General features: G+C 38.7%; 1 protein-coding gene across 1 annotated transcript in view; it reads left to right on the top strand.

Annotated features, from left to right (window-relative positions):
• The first annotated feature begins 335 nt into the window (after window positions 1-335).
• VPS35L (VPS35 endosomal protein sorting factor like) overlaps window positions 336-19,880 on the top strand; it is a 32,726-nt gene continuing 13,181 nt past the window's right edge. The window contains exons 1-22 of the mRNA XM_057384153.1: window positions 336-374; window positions 945-1,044; window positions 1,988-2,155; window positions 2,478-2,600; window positions 2,713-2,737; window positions 3,731-3,807; window positions 4,420-4,548; window positions 6,802-6,886; window positions 7,857-7,916; window positions 9,702-9,798; window positions 10,203-10,250; window positions 11,225-11,318; window positions 11,801-11,878; window positions 12,226-12,348; window positions 13,030-13,076; window positions 14,843-14,954; window positions 15,146-15,262; window positions 15,597-15,650; window positions 16,060-16,140; window positions 16,358-16,420; window positions 17,491-17,576; window positions 18,550-18,630. Of these exons, the coding sequence (XP_057240136.1) occupies window positions 358-374; window positions 945-1,044; window positions 1,988-2,155; window positions 2,478-2,600; window positions 2,713-2,737; window positions 3,731-3,807; window positions 4,420-4,548; window positions 6,802-6,886; window positions 7,857-7,916; window positions 9,702-9,798; window positions 10,203-10,250; window positions 11,225-11,318; window positions 11,801-11,878; window positions 12,226-12,348; window positions 13,030-13,076; window positions 14,843-14,954; window positions 15,146-15,262; window positions 15,597-15,650; window positions 16,060-16,140; window positions 16,358-16,420; window positions 17,491-17,576; window positions 18,550-18,630 (1,865 nt within the window). The 5' untranslated portion in view covers window positions 336-357. The remainder of the gene's footprint in view (window positions 375-944; window positions 1,045-1,987; window positions 2,156-2,477; window positions 2,601-2,712; window positions 2,738-3,730; window positions 3,808-4,419; window positions 4,549-6,801; window positions 6,887-7,856; window positions 7,917-9,701; window positions 9,799-10,202; window positions 10,251-11,224; window positions 11,319-11,800; window positions 11,879-12,225; window positions 12,349-13,029; window positions 13,077-14,842; window positions 14,955-15,145; window positions 15,263-15,596; window positions 15,651-16,059; window positions 16,141-16,357; window positions 16,421-17,490; window positions 17,577-18,549; window positions 18,631-19,880) is intronic.

The raw sequence follows: 19,880 nt of genomic DNA, 5'->3' as shown, positions 1-19,880 counted from the left end.
TCCAGTGTGTAATAAGTCATTCTAGCACAAGGRTTTGGKTTTTTTKYTAAACTTTCACGAGGCCTTTGTCTTGACAGGTGCCAGAATTTGGTTTTTTGATGTTTCGTATTTATACATATTTATCTTTTTATTTTGTGTGGAATTGTGATCCCATTACAAAAGTCAATTTATTTTTGTACATTGTTTCGTTTTCACCAGTCTCGCTTTTTWCTTAAAGCATTCTGCACAATAAACGGTGAATGTTTACCAGCAATCTCCTCGCTGTTGTTGTTGCTCCGCGCCGCCCCTCAGGCGCTTCCCGCGCTGCGAGCGGGGCGGGGCGGGGCCGGCGCGCGCTGTCATGTGACCGGGAGCAAGATGGCGGCGTTCCCGTGGTGAGGGGCGGCACCGGGGCTGTGTGAGGGCTGTGTGTGTGTGTGTGTGTGAGAGTGTGAGCATTGTGAGTGTGTGTGTGTGCGCGTGTGCGCGTGTGTGTGTGTGTCTGTGTGTGTGTGTGCGGCGGGTTCGGGGGGTTGCGGGTCCCGGCTGGGCCAGGGTGGCTGTCATGCTCGGTGACATTCGCGGCCTCGGGGCTGTGGCGGTCCCGGCTGTGCCGGAGCACTCGGAGCCACTCGGCCTCGGGGCACTGGGACCCCACGGGTGGGTACAGATCCCATTCCCAACACTCGAGGGTACAGATCCCATTGACAACACTCGAGGGTACAGGTGACATTCACAACACAACACCCGAGGGTACAGGTGACATTCCCGACACTCGAGGGTACAGGTGACATTCACAGCACCCTGGCGTTGTGCTGAGCCAGGCGAGTCCCGGGCTGGGGGCACAGCTCTCCTGAGGGATGGGAGCCGGGCAGGACGCGACAGCCACTGGCCTCCCGTTATTTACCCTTGGTATGTGATTATTTATATACATATATACTTTCCCTTCACTCTTCCCTTTTAAGGCATGCAAGATCAAGAAACTATGTGTCAGAATCTGAAGCRTGCAAACTGGAGTCCGTACCCTTGGATTTTGGTGATTACCATCCTCTGAAACCCATTACAGTGAGGTTTTTTTTGTGCTTTTGGAAAATCAATCTGAATTCAAACTGATTGTGTTCCTCTTTAGGTGTGTCCCTTTACAATTATAGGGCTTTAATGTTGCTGATGGTACTTGTGAAGTTGTTTTCTCTGTTAGTGGCCTGTTGTTCACAGGATCAAAGTTTATTCTGTTTGCCCTTTACATAAGTTTGCTGGTGCTGTTATGTGTCAAAAGCAGTCTCCTGAAAAATACAGCACTTCAGCCTGTGGTGTTCTTGGTTACTTTAAATGCTGAATAATGGATAAATCTAAAATCAAATTGTTGCATTACCAATAACCTGCATAATTGCTTGATGTAAGATTTAGTTTTGCGTTAAATTCCAGTCAGGTGTGTACTTTAAAGTATTTATTATTTCTTTGATGTATAAGAGGCTTTTAAAGATGCACCAAAAAAAGGGATCTGGCTTCAAAGAGATGAGTTATCCAGTAATGAATGATAAATGGGCAGCAGCTTCTGCTCAGGAAGGTCGGTGGGGACATAAGATGGCAGCCTTAGGTTGATGTTCCAGGCTTGAATGTCATGCAAGAAAAGTAAAGATAAAGCTGGTAGAAGAAATTAAATAGCAAGAAAGACGTTGGGGGAGAGGGGCAAACCTAATAAAATAGAGGAGGGGTAGTAGAAAGAAATTTAGAGTGGTTGTTCTTACAGTTTTGTAGACCTAGAATTGGGAAGAAAAAAAAAGTAATGGAAATGCTACTGAAGAATGAGTGCCTCCAGATTCAGGGAAAAGGGGGTGCCTCAGTTTAAATGCTGGTGCTCACTCTAAAGAGATTGTTTGATTTCTCCTTGCTTTCATTGCAACAGCACAATTCACRTAGCATGTATTTTAACAATTTATTAAAGAGAAGAGAGGGAAGAGAAAGCCAGAAAGCCTTTTTGTGTAATKGTTTTGAACTTCTTGTTTAGGTTACTGAATCCAAGACCAAGAAAATGAACCGGAAAGGAAGCACTTCTTCYACCTCCTCTTCCTCCTCTAATTCTCTGATGGACCCCCTGAGCAGTGTTTTGGATGGCACTGATCCCYTGTCATTGTTTGCTGCAGCTGCAGATCCTGTGCCTGCTGCRGCTCCCACGGTAACACCAGGGGCAYTTASCTCAGCTAAATAAAATAAAACCAAAACTTAAGAGAACTGCAAAGCCACCCCTGGATAAAATATATTTCTCTCACCAATTAAGAAGTTAATATAGGAAATATACTGTCTTAATAGAACATTCTTTTTATTTATCTACTTTTATCTGGTTTATATTGAGATATTTATTTAAATATAGATTTTAAAAAAACATTGTAACTTTTGAAAGGATGAGCTAGCACTTGAAGTGTTAAATTGACCTWTATGAGCCTTCTCTTCTTTTTCTGTATCTGTATTTAACGTTTGCACTTGTACTCCTGTCACAGGATGGTGCACGAAGGAAACGGGATAAAGATGAGAGCTCAGCTGTAGGAAGTGACTTTGAGCCATGGTCAAACAAACGTGGTGACATCCTGGCTAGATACACAACAACAGAGAAACTTTCTATTGTAAGTGGCTTCTACAGGTTTTTTTATTTGTACCAGAGGGTTAATTACCCTATGCATTCTTGGAATGCTAGCGAGTGCTTTCTAAAAGTCTGCTTTTTCTGCTTCCTCACAGAATCTGTACATGGGATCTGARAAAGGTGAGCACTCTCTTTAACAGTGACAGAGTTTGCTTGAGGCAGGGTGCAGTGACAGGTTTGTGGTCAAGAATACTTGAAATGTGTTTTCCTGCCTCCTCCATTCTGACATCRGGGTCCACGCATTTTTTGTGGGTAAGACTTGTGGATTTTTACTRAAAAGCCAGCCAACCACCTTGTCTTTTATTCCTGTGGGCTCATGAATTTGTCATAATTGCACTGCACTGCCTTCCACTGTACCTTAATACTTCTTTCCATTTAAACTAAGCAATGATGTTTTGAGGATCGTGTTTGTCAACTCTTCTGCTAGCTGGAAGGAAAGCAGATGAGTCCTTTGGGAACTTGTTCAGTTATTCTCTCTATGTGAAAGTGAAATGATCTCAACTGTATGCTGGSTGCTCAAAAATTAACCAAATGTTAAATATTTTATCATGTTTTTAGGGAAGAGAATCTGGGCTAAGTAATCATAGCATAATAAGTCAGGATTTGTATATATGGATAAACATGCAGCATTTCAGCTTCTGGAGAAGTACAAAATACTTYCTTGCAATGAGAATGGTCAAACACTGAAACTGGGTGTTCAGGAGGAGTGTGACATCTGTATCCTTAGGTATTGTTAAATTGACTGGATATGACTGTGTGCAATTGTTTTAACTTCAGAATTGGACCTGCTTTGAGGAGGAGAGTTGGACACAGACCTCCACAGAGCTTTTCTATCCTAAATTATCCTATGGTTCTGTCTGCTGATTCTTTTCTTTCCTGTAAAACTTGCGAGAAAATCCACTTATATTMAGTTTAGCTTACTTGTCATCCCCCTTGTTCAAAGTGAGTGCATTGTAGGTGTGCTTAGRTGTGTGTCTTCAGGAATACTCTCTAAATGCATCAAAACACCTCTGTCACAGAAGCTGACTGGTCATTGTCASACTCCTTCAGGTTTGTTTCTCTTCAGAAATCCCAGTGTTTAAATGTTAAACTTTGACATGTAATTCTTTACAGGAAAAGCCACAACTACTGGTTCAGCAGTTTCTGAAAAAGTGAGGACAAGATTAGAAGAATTGGATGATCTGGAAGAGGTGAGAAAGTTTTCTGATGAAATTACAGCACCATTATAATAATGAAAGGAATGTGTGAAATAAAAATCCTCTGTGAAACTTTTAAAAAGGTCCTGATTCTGCAAGTGCTTATGCATTKTTTAGATAAATATGTACTTTCTGTGGTAATTCTCTAGKAATTTTAATCTCTATTTGTTACAGGATTCAGGCAGAATCATATTTTTGTAACACTAGAAATTGTGATTTGAAATTTACCTCATCTCTTGCTGTTGATTTACCTTGTTACTGTGCATGATCTGCAGCTGCTGTAGAACTTTGTGGAGCYTAGTAGTCTCAACATCTGATAATTCTGGCTGTCCATGCTGCAGAAGCTGCATACTCTCTAGCTGAGCTTAAATAAAGTTACAATTATAGCTTGATAGAAATACTGAGTACTCCAGTTACTTCTCAAGCTGCAATATTTTCCTGTGCAAAGGTGAGAAGTTTCATAACCTGCTTTTCTGTGACCTGAAGGGAAGTTGTAATCACTTTTGTAGGGTTCTCCCCCACAACATGGCAATTTGAGTCTATAGTAACAGCACTCTCCTTCCTTCCCTCCTGCTCTTGCTCAGTMGGTTTGTGTTTCCTTACCAGGGATCACAGAAAGAGCTGTTGAATTTGACTCAGCAGGATTACATGAACCGAATTGAAGAACTGAACCAGTCTTTAAAGGATGCATGGTCCTCTGATCAGAAAGTAAAAGCTCTGAAAATAGTCATCCAGGTCAGTTTTGGTTTTGTTCTATACAGAGCCAGTGAGTCTGGTGATATGACTTGTCCAATTTCCTTCCTGGGAAAAGAAGGGTTTCTATTATTTTTCTATTATTTTCTTTTGTYCTTCTCTGAAACACACTTCTTTCAGAGTTTTATGACTTCTGGCAAGAGCTGGATTTTCAGCTTTGTTGTTACATATTGGTTTTGACTAGGTTGTATGAGATKGAATTCTCAATGAGTCACCAAATGRCAGATGTGGAAATTTTACCTGCTTMAGTATAGTTAGAATAAATAACATGTAGTAATATCAGCTCCTTTTAGGGCACATAATTTCCTTTCCTGTCTTCTTCCCCTTCAGCCCCTCGCTCCCCACAAGTTATACCAGAATGGCTTTTTGAACATCAGTGTTTTACCCATCCAGACTTACTAAGGCAATTGAATTAATGGGATTTAGGATCTCAGCAAGCTACCAAAAAAACCTCCAGAATTTCAAAATTGTGTGTGTGGGGTTTTGTTTTGTTTGTTTGTTTGTTTTAAAACTTGTCCCCAGTGTTCCTGTGGGTCATTTGGGGTGATGTGCTTCGAGGAGGGCAAGGGGAAATAGGACAGTTAAATGCTTGTTTGTTTGACTTGGCCTTTAAAAAAAGCCAGAGGCAGAGTGTAGCAAAGGACAGATGAGATAATGACATCCTTAAAAGCTGTAAAACTGATGTAGTGCTCATAGTCATCCAGTGGGGTTATATAAAGTCAGGATTTTTTTGGTCATTCTGGATACTCTTGTGAAAACTGCTTGAAGTAATTTCATCTTAAATTGTGGTAAAGACATAAAAGGAAATGAAACATTAATGAAGTGAGATCAAGCAATTATATGTGACCTAGGGTGACWAATGTTCTATTGTAATACTATGAAATCAGCACTATTATTGTTATTTTAAAAAAAAATCCATATATAGGATTGTGAAGTGTGAATATTGTCTTTGGATGAGAAGAAAAGGAGCAGGGATGTCCTGTACTTACAGTGCTTTAATAGGTGTGTAAATATATAAAYATATGTGTGATATGCAGTASTAATCTATGCATGGATRCTTTCRTGTGTTCTTTTGCAAATGATTCACAAACAATTTTGAAATAATAGAGTTTCTAACATGAAATTCAGTGCTTCCTTTTAGGAAAGTGATACCAAAGTTGAATATGTTTATCCATGCTAAAATGTTGTTCACTTAGCACTTAATGCTGCAGATACTCATCACTAATTGAAACACTGGCTAAGAATGGAATAGGCATTTGGGTAATTCACGTGCATAAAAAAGAAATCATGAAGGATWATAATTCTGTAGTTATAAAACAGGATAGGATAGAAACCTCATTGAAGTGTACTTGTCATGGTTCTTGCTGCAGGGTATGGATCCTCTGAAAGACCTGAGCAGTTTCTCGACATCAGGCTGTGGTTTTATACATCCACATATACATAGTGTGTCATTACACACTGGTTGGTGTGCAGTACGAGCAGTGAGTTTGGCTTCTGCTTAGGAAAACAACTTCACTGGCATGGGACCAGTCTGCCCAGGGCAGTGGTGGCACCACGGTCCTTGGAGGTGTTTAAAAGATGTGTACATGTGGCACTTGGGCATGTTTTTTACTGGTGGTCTTGGTAGTGCTGGATTAAAGGTTGGGCTCAACAGTCTGGAAGGTCTTTTCCAACCTAAGTGATTCTATGATTCCTCAAGTGCCATTTTGCAAGATAGTTTACTTGTCCAGATGGAGTATGCTGAAATGAGTAAGCTGAAATGAGCTGGTTTTGTATGTGAGCTCTARGAAAAGTGGTAATTAAGTGTTCATGATATTAATATGTGTAGTGAAGGTKCCAGACTAAACCTGCAGCAGGGAAGATTGTGCTTTGGTTGTAGGATGTGAATGCTCTCGCCTGTCTTTCCAGTGCACTCTTCAAGTTACCCTGATGAATAAAGCAAAAAGACAAAGTGTGGCCCTGGTTTAAGCATGTTCAAATGTTAGGATTTCCTTTTTTAAACKGAGCAGTCTTGTGAGGTRTTTTATTGTCTGTGATTAGCTCTGSAAATGAAGAATAACCTGACAATTACAACAGCACTATGGTTTGTTATGTTGTCCTTGTGATTTTGTCTTCATAGTTCACATTGGCCCTTTCCATCTGTGGATATTAATTCATTCCAGCCTTTCTGGAGTAAAAGCACCCACTTGCATTGGCCTCTAAAAAGGTTTCTTTCTTTTTTTTTTCTCTTTCTAGTGTTCTAAGCTTCTTTCAGACACAACMGTAATCCAGTTTTATCCAAGTAAATTTGTTTTAATCACAGATATCCTTGATACTTTTGGTAAGTATCTACTGTGCCAGACTTACTGCACAATTGTTAATAAGATTTTTTTTTTGGTAGTGTAAGAAAGCATCAAGAGTTATCCAAAGGGGCTGAAATGACTTTTAGTTTTAACGTGGAATATTTCCAACATAGACATTTGGACAACAGTGCTATAAACTGGTGTTTATAGCACTAATGGTATATAATTGTTAAAAAAATCTTAAGAGCAAAGTCTTTAAGATAAAAATATTTCATTTTGTAGTTCTGTGCTTTAAAGCACTAAATGTATTAATGAATATTTAGAACAAAACTTTGGGAAAAATCAACTGTGCATTTTGAAATTTAAAACAGAGTATAAAAATATTTTGGATTTTAGCAGCCTCTTGACTCAATATTTCATTATATTTGAAGAATAGGACTCAAATTTTTCTTTGGCTGAATAGGGTCTATGAATTGATCRGAATGTAGTTACCAAATTTTATGATATATTTTTAAACTTTTAAGTGAAAATGTCTTCTACTTCATGTGATTCTGTGTTTTTTCTGCCATGTCATTAAAAAGAATTACGATGGTATTCAAAGTTGAAGGGTATTTTGGTGCCAGCAGGATATGCTGCAACATAGGTGGAATTGTTTTTTCAGGTCGTGCTYCCTCTTTGTGCTCTTTCCTCTTGCTGAGAGTTGCTGCAGATCACATAATATCCAAACTCAGCAAGTCAGGRCACAGCTGTCCTTTCCTGGCTCGGGATGGATCTGWSYKGSYKTTACCTCTGCACTGAGGGAGCCAGRGAATGTTTGCAGTGTGAGAAGTTCTGAATGACCCCCAACATTTCAGCCTCACCAGAGGGCACCAGAATGGCAGCATTCCAGGAAGCTTTTCCAGAGAATTTCATTGTTGGAAAGGGAAGCTTTGTACCTACGTTTTGTGGTTTACAGTTTAATTTGTTAGGAATTTATTTTTAATTATTMTTKTTCTTTTTTTTAACCAGGGAAACTAGTGTATGAAAGAATTCTGTCAATGTGCATGGATAACCGAGTCTCTCTGCCAGGTAATTTTGTTTYTGTTGCCATGGTGCTCCAGAAAAGAATCATGTCCTAACTTGAGGAAGGTTAAACAGGACCCCTGCTTCTCTGTCTCTTACAGAAAAGGTTCTGATTTCAATCTAGTAGTTTTTAGTTTTTAGCAGAGTAAAATCCATTGCTTAAAGCTTCTACTATTCATAGTGTTCATCCAAGTTTACATTTTAATTGTGAAGAATAAACCTAAGATATAATAGAATGTGCTTGTGGCTCTGCTGTTACTAAATATAAACTGGGTCTTCACGAGATTTGAAATCACAAAGTTCTCTAATACAGAATTAATTAGTGGAGGGAGATTTAAACAGGATTGGCAAATTAGATGAAGGAAGACTTTCTTTTCCTTTTTCTTTTTAGCATATGCTCTCTTCTGAAAGTACTACAGTTTAGTAGCTTAAAATTAATGATAGAAATGCAACAAAGCTGAGAGTCTCAGTTTTTGGTAAATAGATGTTTTTGCTGCTCCACTAGAAACTTGGTAGTTTTGCTTTAATTAAGGAAGARTTTTGGAAGAATTAGTGGGCTACATCTAGCATAATCCTTCTAACTTGGGCTTTTAAAATTTTCTAGTTGCAACACAATTAAAAAATTTAATTTGACATTTACAGTATGAGTGTGTGTGGAAGAACCTCTTTAGCAAGACATTGAAGTATACCATGGTAAATACAGGCATTTCTTTACAATTTGAARTGCATGAAGTGCACATCCTTGAATGCTGAAAGAATCTTACTCTGTAGCTGGCAMTGRAACAGTACCATTAGTTTGCAGTTAAATGCACAGGATTGGAGCCAGATGCTTGGAACCAGCAAATACTGAAATTTGAAATAAACTTCGAGAAAATAGTTAAGATAAATTTGGTTGTTGCAGATCTGACAGCCTGCTCTTGTAAGCATTAATGAAGGCAGGCAGTTGCCATAGCATGTGAGGATTTCTGAGCACAGAGCTGAGTGCTGCTGCAGCTGTACACTGCCAGAGGCATTGCTGCTGGCAATTCCAGTAAAAATGGGAGAGAAAAGGAAAATCTGTGCTGCACCAACTGTGAACCTTTGGGGATCTCAGGACCAGCCTTTGAGCTCGTCCTTGGGGAACCAAGTGAAACAAAATTCAGGGAGAACTGAGGTCCTGGATGAGAAAGATMCTGAGTACAGGAAGTTCTAATATGTGACTTCTCTCCTGTTGGAAGTTGGAARCTTTCTTGTGGAGCTTCTCATCTTCTGGTGTTTTAAACTGTTTCACAAGGAGTGTGTAAGAGAATGTGTTTAATGTTCAGAGTACAGAAGCAAAGTTTCTGTGTTTAGCATTTCCTACTTCTTGCAATAGTATTATTTAAAATTTATGTTAGCCTTATTTTAAAAGGCATTTGCGTGCTTAAATACCTTTTATATATTCTTTATTCATTGTAGATTTATATACACATATTTGTTATTGATTCCCTGTATTTAATTGTTTTACAGTTTCTGCCTTTGGGGAGCAGAGGCTGAGGTCCAATTTTTCAATAGCAGCTCTGAGATGAGCTTTGAAGTGCTTAAATTCAGATTCTGAAATATTATTTACCACAAGACTCTTACCTGTTCTTGTTATGTGCTTCACTCTGCTGCTCAAGAGAGCTAAGAAGCAAATGTATTACCTTGTTTATTATTGTGCACATAATTTCTTGATGAATGGACAGAAAATACAGTTTTAAACCTCGAATGAAAAGTAACTTGTTTCCAGAAAGGATGTAACTATTTCTGGCTTGGTTTTTTTTTTTTGCCTAGATAACTTTTCTCCAGAGAGTGTTAACGATACTGCTAAAGAAACCTGTTTAAACTGGTTTTTCAAGATTGCTTCGATCAGAGAACTCATTCCGAGATTGTATCCTTGTCAAATGAGACCCTCAGAGGGTGTCTGCAGGTTTTTTATAGATTTTTCCAAAAATGAACAGGTTTGCTTCAATAAAACCTGCAGGATCTGGTGTTTATACTGGCTTTGTTTTGTTTTTTCAGGCTGTGTGTTTTGAATGTACTTTTGAGTCATGCTTCAGAGTCAACTGAATGCTTAAATATTGACTGAGCAATTTGGCAATGACATAGTAGAGATGATGTATGAAAAGTTTAGAAACAAAATCTCGTAGATAAATTGTAAAAATTAACCAAGTTTCGTGACATTAATTACAGAAGGCCTTAAAACACTCTTCAATATGCATTTGGTATCTGTTTGCTTCAGGTTTTTCAATGGTGTGAATCTAAGTTTAGTTCCTTAACTTGGCTTCAATTTAGTTACGTGGAAGCAGCAATACTGAAGTGCAATAAGTTCCTATCCAAAACGTAAGAATAATGTTAAGTATGGGAAAGAAGTGAATGGCAGACTTAGGAACAAATTCAAGGAATTCTGTGATTAACAGTGGGTAGGGTCTCAGCAGAACTGAGAAGAAGCAGTACAGAGAGATTTTGGAATTTTTAATGAGAGTACCATGAAAAAAATTGAGGGTAAACCGTGGTACACTTTGAAATACAAGAGTGCTCTTAGTTTTCAAATATAAGCACAATTGTGATATCAGGTGTCAAAATCCCAGTGCAAATTGAAACCAGTGGCTTCTAGTGCTGGAGGGGGAAGGAGGACTGTTGAGATGAGGAGCGTGGGTAAAAGGCAGCATGGAAAACTGAAAGGAGGGTTGAGAGACAAAGTTGCAGAGATAATTTAGGATCAATGAACCATTATCTATTGAAAACATTGATATAAGTTTAATGTGTTGCCAGACAGTGTCAGCTGCTGAGCAGAAAATGTCCCTTCCCTGGTAATTGTCTCTCTTCAGTTATATTTTGAATTGAGTGTTGGAAGCCAAATTGCTACTGTAGTGACAACTTTATTATCCCTAAAAAGCAGTTCTTTTACTGGAATAAGTGGGCCTCATAGTCAGTCTCTAGTACAGCTCTGTCAAAAAGGACCTGTGGAAAATGAGACATGAACAACTTCCACCAGCTCTGCTTTAAGTGTCTGTTTTCCTTGCACTGAGTTACAGCTTTTCCATAGCTCTGCTGTTCTCCATCCTACAGGAGGAGTTATTTAGTTTCATTTGCCTTGCCCTGAATATCAAATACTGCAATTTGAATACAGGATATGTATTACTGTACACATAAAATTTTACTTACRAAATAAATTTTTGTGCTAGTATCCTTTGATACATACTTCTATAACTTGTACTCCACTGTTGGTCTACAAAGCAATGCTGAAGTTATCTGTTGGTGWTATAATTCTGTTACTGACTGTTAAAGCCCATTTTCATTTCTGATRAAAACAGGGGGATTTCAGAATGTCTTCCACGGTTAACATCTATGATTAGAGGAATTGGAGATCCACTGGTTGCAGTTTATGCCAGAGCATACCTTTGCAGGGTAGGCTGTCATTTAACTCTGATCTAGCAAAGATTTACTGCATCTAGTGCTGCCACTGCTTCTTGGAACTACTGCTTTTATCTGGAGCAGTCAGCAGCCTGTCTCTTCAACAAACAAACAAACAAATAATAATTTCTCTTCTGTTCAAGAATAGGGAATCTCTCTTTAAATGTTTATAATAAGTAAGAATAATATGATGTGCTGCTGTGGGCTTTTGCAGTGCACTGGAGTAGAGAGTGATTCCCTTACTGCTTACAGATGCTTGGAGCTGATGTTAGGAGGGTTTGTGTGAACAAAGCTGCAGTGCCTCAGGGCAGTTGTTGGTGGACATAACTGTAACAGTAAGCAAGGAATTAATTGATCAAAAGCATGTGATTTGATTTGATGTGTGTGGCTTGGGTGCATTCCTTCAGCAAAGGTGTTTTTGTCTCACACTGAAGGAGAATTGAKAGATGCTGATAAATCTTTTTCTTTTAATACAGGTTGGGATGGAAGTGGCACCACAACTCAAAGAAAGCCTGAACAAAAATTTTTTTGACTTTCTTCTAACATTTAAGCAAGTAAGCAAATAAGTGTTTTATTTGCAAAATCAGATAAATACACTCCTTAATCAAACTGCCACATAATTTTAAAAATCTTTGAAGTTCCTGTATCCGGACATAGTATGGGAAATTTCACCTATATTCTGATAAATTGAARCTGCTCTATTCAGCATGTTTCCAGRTTTGGATATATTAGGCGCTTGAGGGGTTTTTTCCCCTCAGTTTACAAGGAATGCTTCAGAATATCTCTATCTTTGTGATAATGTCTTTGTTGTTTCCATTCATATACAAACTTTGTCCAGTTTATCACATATCCCATTAAATATCTTCTCACAGCAAGATGTATTTGTCTSTTATTTGAACAGATCCACGGGGATACAGTTCAGAACCAGCTGGTGGTGCAAGGTGTGGAGATCCCTGTGTACCTGACGCTGTATTCTCCTGCTATAGACTGGATTTTACAGTGCATTGCATACCATGCTCCAGATGTAAGTGAATCTGGTCATGCTCAATACTAAAGCAAGTGTTGTGATGGAGAGTTAACTGTGCCTATTAAAAACACCCCCTGTTCTTCCATGAGTGTGAAAACAAGGGTAAAGTGCCTGCACAGGAGTGTCTGCTGCTCTCTTTTGTGCAGAAAGAATATTTGTTTCCACAAAGCTCAAGTGTGACCAAGTTCATAGGCAGTATTGCTGTTGGTTTCTTGCTGACCTTTAGCTAGTTTAATCTTTATTTCCTCAAGTCATCAGTTTCTTGTGTCATACAGATACAGAAATTATTTCATTAAACTGTAGCTTAACACAGTGAACAGGCTGTTCTAATCTCTGTCAGTGTGGTTTGCAGTCTGGCAGAGTTTTCACCTCTCCTGCCAGAAATAACTGACCTGGCTGGCAAATAGTGATTATCAGGAGTAATGGCATGGATGAAAGATTGCAAATTTGACTTCCATAAAATGGTGGTTTTGATTGAAATGCCACTGTACCTCTTCCAGAGGATGTGTTTTATGTTATGCTATGCAATTGTTTGTTTGTGCTCTGAGTATAGGATAAGACRGGACTATTGGAATGTATTGGGAAGGTAATTAAAACAGCTTTTAGGAGATTTCAGTAATTAAAGCTGAATATATTGCAAAGTCTCTATTCACTAATTTTAATAAGTAATTTTTCCAGGTTCTGCTTACTGAGATGATGGAGAGATGCAAAAAACTGGGGAACAAGTAAGTGTTGCAGAGTGTAGAAGACAGGAGTCTSTAATGAGTACCCCTGAGTCCCTGGAATCATGTTCTCTCTCTCCTTTTGGAAGCAGTTTGGATGCATGGTATAGCTTGAATTTTCCCAGTAGCTTAGTAAATCATGATTATGAACATCTGTTTTCCAGAGATGAATTCTAAATTATGGTAGATTATTTGTCGAGCCAAAGTTAATTAGTTTAACTTGGTTGCTGCATTCTGGCTCCTAAACCACAGTTTAGGACATGTAATGTGTTCTCCATTAGCCGTGTCTCTCATTCCTGGTTTTGCTTCATTTTTCTGTGTTTTCCTCCCTTTCCTTGCCCCATCCTCCCCTGGCTGCAGTTGGCCCATACATGCATTCAGCAAGGGAAGTTGTAAAGCAGCTGGCAGCATTTGAAAGGTGGTTGTATTTAGGCATTTGCTTTTTTAAATGCTGAAATTGGTGTCTCCAGTGTCTGCTAGCAGCCTGGGTGCAGGGTTATCCTGTTCAGGATGATGGTCTGGTCTGAAAGTTGGATGTACTCACTGGGTTTTGTGAATGCACTTTGGCCTGCTGATGGGCTCCTCTCTGCTCATTTTACTGGGTAGTTGGCTGAGTTCTGTGAAAGTTTTCAGCTACCTTTTTTCTGATGTGCTTTGCACAGTCCAGTTCTGCAGCAGCTGAGGAACTAAAATATGTGAATCACTTAGCTGAGGAATGCCAGTATTCTGTGACTGAGCCAAGGAGTGTGGGGAAAGCGTGATGTAAAAAAKGTGCTGTGAAAATGGTATTGTATCAGTGTATAGTCCAGTTAAAAATGATTCACATCCTCTGATGTACAAAGGGTTTTGCTTAGGTGTTGGTTTGTTTTGTGGAACTTATTTTCTGAGTTCTAAGTGAGRAGTGACCGCCTGCTGTATTGCACAGCACAGACCTAGTGAGCTGGAAGTGCTTGTCTAATGATCCAGTGCAAATTCCACTCTGGTTGTGATGGGGACTACAAAAGCTCAGGCAGAAACACAGAAGCTGCTGGGCTGTTTTAAGTGCTCGGTAGAACTTCCCTCAAGCTAAAGTGTCCTGTGTTCAAACTGCTCAGACCAGTGAAGGGCACGGTGTTGTAGGAAGCAGCTGCTTGAGCTAAGTCATGGCTGAGTGAACGTGAACTGGGTGTCACAGTGACACAGTTCACTCTGCCATTGTGGCTTTGGCTTGATAGAAACAGATATGGATCTCATGGTTCATCATAAATGCGTGAATAGGTCATTGCCAGTTAGCACCTGATCGTGACTGTTGGGATTTATTTTAATCSTAACAAGGCAGCTGCTAGAAATGTGGCTTTTATAATACATATGTAATTAATTAAGAAAAATTCAACCGGGATTTGCCCTCTCTAATTATTCTTCTGAACTGCAATTAAATAGAGAGTAAGTTTCTAAATGTCAGCTGCTCCTGGTTTGCCTGATTTTAGTAAATTCCTGCTAAAATGACAGCTCCAAAAACACCTGTGTGGAAGAAGKATTCTACAGGCTGGGTTACCTTTTCCTTATCTGGTGCTTAAYGTTTTCTTGTTTTGCTTATGCAATATTAATCCTCATCAAAGCAAGCTTGATTTGTSTGAGGGTCTTTTATTCCTTACTCTCTTCCTTTTTTAAAAATTTATGATAACTGCTGGACAGCTCTTACTCTAAGAAGTTCAGATTAATGTAAATGCAGGGACAGCCAAATTTGAGTTGATGTTGAGCTGCATTGATCTGTGTTGTGTTCACTGCAGTGCTTTGCTGTTGAATTCAATTATGTCGGCGTTCAGAGCAGATTTTATTGCTGCSAGATCAATGGACTTCATTGCCATGATTAAAGAGTGTGATGAGTCTGGATTCCCAAAGGTAACTTCTTGGATGTAATTTAACTATTCCTGTTCTTTGTGCTATTAATTGCCTACATAACTTGCATATAACTTGAATAAAATKATTCATGGTTTGAACTGAAAATCTTTCTGCACAGGGTGCCTGCTAGACCAGTGTTAGATGGACATGCATCATCTGCTTTTAATTTAAAATTTCTCATTAACTTTCAGCATCTCCTCTTTCGCTCGCTGGGATTAAACTTGGCATTGGCTGATCCTCCTGAAAATGATCGCCTGCAAATATTAAATGAGGCCTGGAAGGTTATAACGAAGCTGAAGAATCCACAGGTGAGTTYTGGTCTGTTCTGTTTCACTGCTGAGTCTGTTCAGGGCAGAATTGTAGCCAGTTATTCAGTAAGCATATGCTTAGCATGGCATTGTTTACCTTTTGTAAGCTGCAAAAAAATGTAATATCTTTATATGATCTCTGCTTTTCTTAGCTCTGCTGCAGCATGACTTAATTTAATTTAGCATTATTACACAAAGGCTACTTTTCAGTTCCAGATCTTTAGATCTGCATGAATCATACCTCAGGATTAATTCTTTTAAGTGTAATTTTTACAAGTATATTTCTCACAATCTTCTGCAAATAGTGGTAATCATAAACCATGTGCATTTTTAGGATTATATCAACTGTGCTGAAGTGTGGGTGGAGTACACGTGCAGACATTTTACGGTGGGTGAAAATTACTTTGTTTCTGTAGAATTTTTCTGATAGAGACTTAAGTGGCTCTATTAGCAGTTTGGTGTTAAAGATGGAAAGGCTTTGGCCATTCAGTATAATTGTGTAGGAATTAAAAAKGGTGTTTCCTTTCATGAAAGGTGAGTAGGGACAAAAGATGCAGCTTTGCAGCTTTACCACCCTACAGCACTGAACATTKCTTTGGTTTTATTGGCGGAGGGACCAGTTAAAGTAAGGATTTACTGAGCTATGGCTAAAGTTCCTGGCTTAACTAGAGCTCCCTAAAGAGCTGATGCTTTGGCAAGTGGAAATAAATAAATTATCCTACTCAGCTGGTGTTSAGAGACTTGATTTATGTGCCATTTTCACCCTTGTATTTGAACCCTTGKTTTTTGCTGCACAGAAGCGAGAGGTCAATACAGTTCTGGCTGATGTTATCAAACACATGACTCCTGATCGAGCATTTGAAGATGCTTACCCACAGGTAAAGAATTGATTTCGCCAAATCTGTAAAAATCTGATGTGCACTTTCTTAAATGGAATTAATTCTTAAACATTACTGCTAGCTCTTTTAACAAAATAATTATTATTAAACACTGCCCACACAGAGAAGAATAATCTCTGGTGTGGATAGTCTTWATTTAACTCATTCTACAATAATTTCCCCMTTTTTTAAAACTTTTCCTTTTTCTCCTCTCTAGCTGCAGTCCATTATTCAGAAAGTTATTACCTATATCTATGACTTCGCTCTGCTTTTTTCAGTGGTAAGTGATACATGCTTAATAAATTTTTAAGAAGAACTGTTTGGCACCATTTCTGCAAGAGAATTTACGTGACTGGGATATTTGGATTGTTCACAAGTTCACAGAATGTAAGGACTTTTTTATCAAGTAGCTAAGTGCAGAAATATTTTGGGAGCATTCGGCTGCTTTACTACTTCAGTACTTCTTATTCCAGTTCTAATTTTCTGTGCTTCTATTTCATTAGGCTGTTAAATTCTCCAAGTTTGTTTGTTACTATGGCATAAGTGACAATCAGTGCCAGATGAAATWCCATTTATTTGTGTGTGTATTAATGCAATTGCTGATAGCTGTTTCTGTGTTATGATACATATTTAACATCCCTTCTCATGGTGCCTAATTTGGCATTGAAACAAAGTGGAACTCAGAGAGTCAGAGACTGTACCTGAGGTAGGAAAATAGAAACTCTGTGTGTCAAAGTACAGAAACCATTTGAAGAGTAAAATTCAAGACTGATATGTGGATTTGGAGTCACATCTTGTTCACAAACTGCTTGGATAATTCTGCAAAACTTCACTTTATTCTTGACGTGATACAGCAACTAAGTATTGTGATATCTTAACAACCTAAACCCTTRTCTTTGAAGGATATTTGAATTTCTCAGACCTTCATAACTTGCCCTGGATAAATGCAAAATTGTTGCTGATGTGTGGACTGTTTTAATTGTTTTTATTATCTTACYTTTCTTTTTCCATGCATGTCTGAATTTGCCATGATCTTAAGCTGTTTGAAGCATATGATTGCTTCAAATTAAAAAGTGCAACATTTAATTCCAACAGTTCTGTAGTGTGTGTTCTCTTCTGGATCTCTGCAGTCAATAAATTGATACATCTTTCAGCCATCAGTCCTTTTCCATTCATTCCACTTTCTCATCCTTTCAGATGAATTACTGTTTTCAAAAAAGATRAAAATAATTTTACCTAAATAGCTTATAAAACTGGTGGTGCTTATAAAACTTACCCAAAATATTTGTTGCTTTAATGTGTTGTGTGTAATATTCCTAATTTTACTTGTTTATGTATTTGTACTTSCAGGAGAAGTTCTTGCCATTTCTGGATATGTTTCAGAAGGAAAGTGTGAGAGTGGAGGTTTGCAAGTGCATCATGGAATCTTTTATTAAGTAAGTGGAGACTGTTGAGGTGAAATGCTCTCTGGAGGCTCTGAGAAACTTATTGAAAGATGGCTTGGGAAGAGGAGTCAGTATATTGGGTTATTTAGTTTGTGAAGGTTCCAGGCTATGGAAAAGATAAAATGTGTTAATTTTAGTAATCTAAATCTATGAACTGTTTGTTCACAAAGAAAGATGAGTTGAAGTAACTATATTGATGCTGACTTGCTGTCAGTAAACAGAATAGTTGCTCTCTGAGGTTTTTTTTGTATTGCATTTGTTGGTTTATGAGRTTTATTTCACATTCCAGTTGCTGTGGCAGTGCAGAATGGAGTATTGCTACAGTTGAGAATTAACTTTGAAAATGAAAATATATTCAACTAAATTGTTCTGAAAGTCAAGTAGTCCTCTTCTTTTCAAATAGTTAACAGGCTTCTTGAAACATTTCTCATTTCCATCTTGCCTTCAGGTATTTCTATTCTCTGCTGAGCCCCTGAGCTTCTCTCCCCTGAGGCTCTCTGGGGTTTGCTCAGGGGAGATGCTGTGGCCCCTTAATCATCTTAGTGGAGCTGCAGTGCACATGTGCCTCTGTGCCTGAACTGACACTGATCCTTCCTGGCTGYCCCTAAGCAGCTGAGAAATGATATTATATCTTGCTAAATCCAGGATTGTTTGATTTGGATGTCCTTAGCTTGCCTCAGTGGCTCCTGTCTAGCTTACTGTGTCCCTTCAGGAGCTGATTCTGGCTTGGCAGTTCAGATGTGTGCATTAGGATAATGTTTCTTGACTGGCATTTGTGGGAATTGTGCATCTATTACCCATGTGATCTCGGGTGTTCCATTGGTTCACAGATGAATTTAAAACTTGTGCAGTGTCATACAGTGCTGGTGGTTGGRATTATGCATTAAATGGATGTTACTCTAGTCATTGTTTTCCATTTTGACAGAGCAGGATTTTTCACTGCTTTTTCTAAAMACCATTCTAGGCATCAGCAGGAGTCGACCAAGGATCCAGTTATTCTCAATGCTCTGCTGCACATCTGTAAGACGATGCATGATTCTGTGAAGTAAGAGGAACTTCTCCTAAGAGCTCTCATTTGTGCACACTTGGGCTGCCTGATGGGGTTTGTGTTTCTGAGGCTGTTTGTTTCAAGGTGGATTAAGACATGAATCCTATTAGTGGTGAGGGAAGAGCTGGGCAGGGAAGTGGCAGCACGACCTATTTGCTCTTTAATTACTGCTCCTTTTTGAATATTAAAGCAGAATTTTAAAAGAGAAGTTGCAAACTTTTGGTCRTTTTCTAGTGAAGCAGAGATACTTTACAATCCAGTCTTCAAAATATTTTGAGAGTGAAACCAATATAATCTTTGAGTTATAGTTATAATAGGCTGTTTTTGAGATTTAAGTGAATGTGTAGCTGCTAAAGCACAGATTGCCAGACTCAATTATACCTTTTTATGGGCCACTATTTTCAGCCATTACAAAGGGATGGGAAGTTTTTAAAAGGATGCCTGGAAGATCTCTAGAAACTTGAATAGGAGAGGCTAAAACTGAGAAGCTCTTGAACCATATTTATCTTTCCCCTAATTCCCCCTGTTCCATTTTCCCCTTGGCTTTGAGAGCTGAGGTTATTGGGATGCCCTGTGTGCTCTCTCACAGCTTCACTGTTTCAATAGTTCAGTGTAGAAAATAGTGTGGGTTTTAGGTAAATTGCAAAAATCACACTGAAATCTGTGTCTGATTGAAAACTGAGCCAGGATCACAAATGCTGCAAATTTCACCTCTCAGTAGGACAAATCTTCGCTTTTTTCTTCTGGTTTGGGTTGAATTGTTGAATTCAATTGTTGAATTTGGGTTTCTTTTGCCACTCTGAGCCCAGGGCCTCACAGTATGGCAGATGCTGCAAAAGAACTGAAAACTTTCTCATCCTTGGCAGGCCATGAATGCAAGMTTTATTGCCAATAAAGAAGTCAGATTTAGCATGTCATTCCAATTGGTACCAGCTAGAATGCTTTATTTTGGATTAGAGTAACTTATTGGGCTCTATGTTGCATTAAAAGGCACTTCTGCCTTTAAATAGAACAATATAAAAAAAATAAATCAATTGATGGCAATCCACGTTTGGTGATTCCTCTGACACTTTGCCAGAACAATTGGATAGTTTGCTGGGATCTTTAAATCCCTTAAACCATCAGTTCCTTGAGCTAGGATGGCTGTACTCYTGGTAAATCAGAAATCCCAGTTATTTTTAAGCAACTCCTGCATCTGTTTTTGCATCCTGCTCAGGAAACTCGCAGCCCATTGTGTCCAGGGGCTG

The sequence above is a fragment of the Malurus melanocephalus genome, unplaced genomic scaffold (genome assembly GCF_030028575.1).
Source record: "Malurus melanocephalus ecotype Western Australia unplaced genomic scaffold, MMel_1.1 scaffold_689, whole genome shotgun sequence".
Taxonomy (NCBI): Eukaryota; Metazoa; Chordata; class Aves; order Passeriformes; family Maluridae; genus Malurus; species Malurus melanocephalus.
This window is presented reverse-complemented; position numbering and strand designations above follow the sequence as displayed.